This window comes from Glossina fuscipes, unplaced genomic scaffold (genome assembly GCF_014805625.2).
Source record: "Glossina fuscipes isolate IAEA_lab_2018 unplaced genomic scaffold, Yale_Gfus_2 103377, whole genome shotgun sequence".
NCBI lineage: Eukaryota > Metazoa > Arthropoda > Insecta > Diptera > Glossinidae > Glossina > Glossina fuscipes.
The window spans coordinates 1808-3958 of record NW_024005502.1 but is presented as its reverse complement, the minus strand read 5'-3'; the positions used below and the strand labels follow the sequence as shown (position 1 = coordinate 3958).

The following is a 2151-nucleotide window of genomic DNA, read 5'->3' as shown; positions in this document are numbered from 1 at the left end:
CTTTGGAATATTATTAATCTAAATGTGGGCGCGGTTACCCTAATGTCCCGCATTGTGATACCGCAAATGAAAAAACAGGGAAAAGGTGCTATAGTGAATATAGCTTCAAGCGCACATTGGATACCCACGCCTTTAGCAGCTGTGTATGGCGCCACGAAACGTTATGTAAGATCGTTAAGTTTAGCGATGGAACGCGAATTGTTTAAGTATAACATAAATGTGCAGTGCGTTGAACCATGGTTCGTTCGAACGGAACTTATTCAGTTCTCGGATATACTTTCACGAAACAAATACTTTGGAACGCCAGTAGACACGTTTACTCGCTCGGCTGTCTTCATATTGGGTAAAACACTGGAGACGACCGGCTACTGGACACACGCTATAATGGTAACATTTTTTTACACATAATAATTTCCAAACTAAGAAAGAACAATTTCAGACTTTTTTTGCGAAATTATTCCCGGAATGGTTGGCCATACGGGGTTTTCATTTTATTAGCAACTATGTTAGAAAAGATTATTTAAGAAATCAGCTTGAAGGAAAGGAAAATTAAGTTATTTATTATAGTCTATTAAGTATCGTGAGGAGCCAGAGACGTCCCCCGTTTCGGCCTCGTTGCTGAGGGGGTGCTAGACTAAGTTAGGCAGTTATAGGATTAAGTAAAGGGAAGTCAGAGTAAAGAGAAATCAGCATCAGCATCAGCCGAAGTTTAGCCAAGTTTCTTAGTGCTAGAGTAAGTTAGAGAAAGTTAGTTAAGATAGAGGAGTCAAAGAGAGTGGACTTGTTAGTCTGGTTGGTGCGGTTACAATGATGGTGGCATTGGGTCTTAAAGTCAAGAAAATTAATTTATATTTGAAGTAGAACAAAGAAAACTCATCTTCAGTTATTTACTAATCAAGTGCAACGAGAATGAAAAGTTGAACTTTAAAAATTGTAATAAGATATTTTAATGGAACGAAATAAACGGTTTTGAACTCAAGAATCCTTATAGAGTTTGTTAAATGGTGTTTAAAAAAATATAAAATAAAAGACAGGAACAATCTTTAAAAAAACCTGCATAGAAATCATAAAAGGTAAATAAGTAAACCATCCAAAGAAAATTCTTGTGAAGTAAGCGTGGAGGCGCTGAGCTCACCCCAGCACCAGGTATGGGGTTCAGCCCTCACGGTGTAAAGCAGATCAGGCCGAAACAAGAATTTGATGCTTCAAAATAAGTAAATTAAATAAAAGTCATCCGCCTGAGTAGCCGAAGGCGAGGAATCTCGACTAGCAAGTCAATGGTCGTGGGTTCGAATCTCAAGTGCGGTAGAGTTTTTAATAAAAGCCGATAGCCTTAGATGCTAGTGCTTTTAAGAGTTTAGTCTTAGAATTATTTCTCTGACGAAATTAATAATAATAACAATAATAATAATAATAAATAAAAGTCATAAAAATTGAGACAGGCAGACGGAAAGTGATAGGCATTTTCTCTATTGCTCTGTTAGGTCCGCTTCGTATTACTAATAATCTGTATCAGTCATGTAACGACAAAAATATCTGCCTATAATCAACAATGCACCGCCGACTACTCGACCCTTCACTACGGTGCTATCCTTTTTTTTTTGTTTGGGCGCAGGTGCCGGGCGTAAGAGATGCACCCTTAAAGGCATATAATTTTCTCTTTTGAAAGTTAATTTTTACATTCAGCTTAGAGCCGAATACAATCCATAAACATTCATCGTCCATTGTGCACTTAAATCTAAAAATAATCCATAGTCCATAGACCATAATCCACGTTTCCATGTAGCTGAATACAAAGCAGCCGCAACCCGTTACATATGCAGGGATTGGGTTTAGCGCTTTCGCTAGTTCCGTTAAGCTGATGCGATATTCCTACGGTCTTTTCCTTAAATGGTAAGAAAGAAGAAGAAATTTATTCAAAGACTGAACGCGTTTCAAAGGAAAATTTTGGATAAATTTCACAATTTAACGAACGAATAAATGATTCATTTGGCTGTGATTGTGTGGGTTCACGCGACGCGAAAGAAACGCATTGCTCGCATTCATTTCATTCACATTTTTATAGTGCGCGCAACTTTTAAGTCGATAGTCAATAAAAACTTATTTTGCGTCGAGAATATCTAAACTATATGTATTCTCAATTTTTAATGC

At 37.3% G+C, this 2151-nt stretch overlaps 1 protein-coding gene across 1 annotated transcript; it reads left to right on the top strand.

Annotated features, from left to right (window-relative positions):
* Positions 1-3: 3 nt before the first annotated feature.
* Positions 4-1097, top strand: LOC119644259 (inactive hydroxysteroid dehydrogenase-like protein 1; the record flags this gene model as incomplete). Its single annotated transcript, XM_038043794.1, has 2 exons — positions 4-387; positions 440-1097. Coding segments are annotated over 2 exons (498 nt in total), but the record flags the coding sequence as incomplete, so codon positions are not given.
* Positions 1098-2151: the final 1054 nt, after the last annotated feature.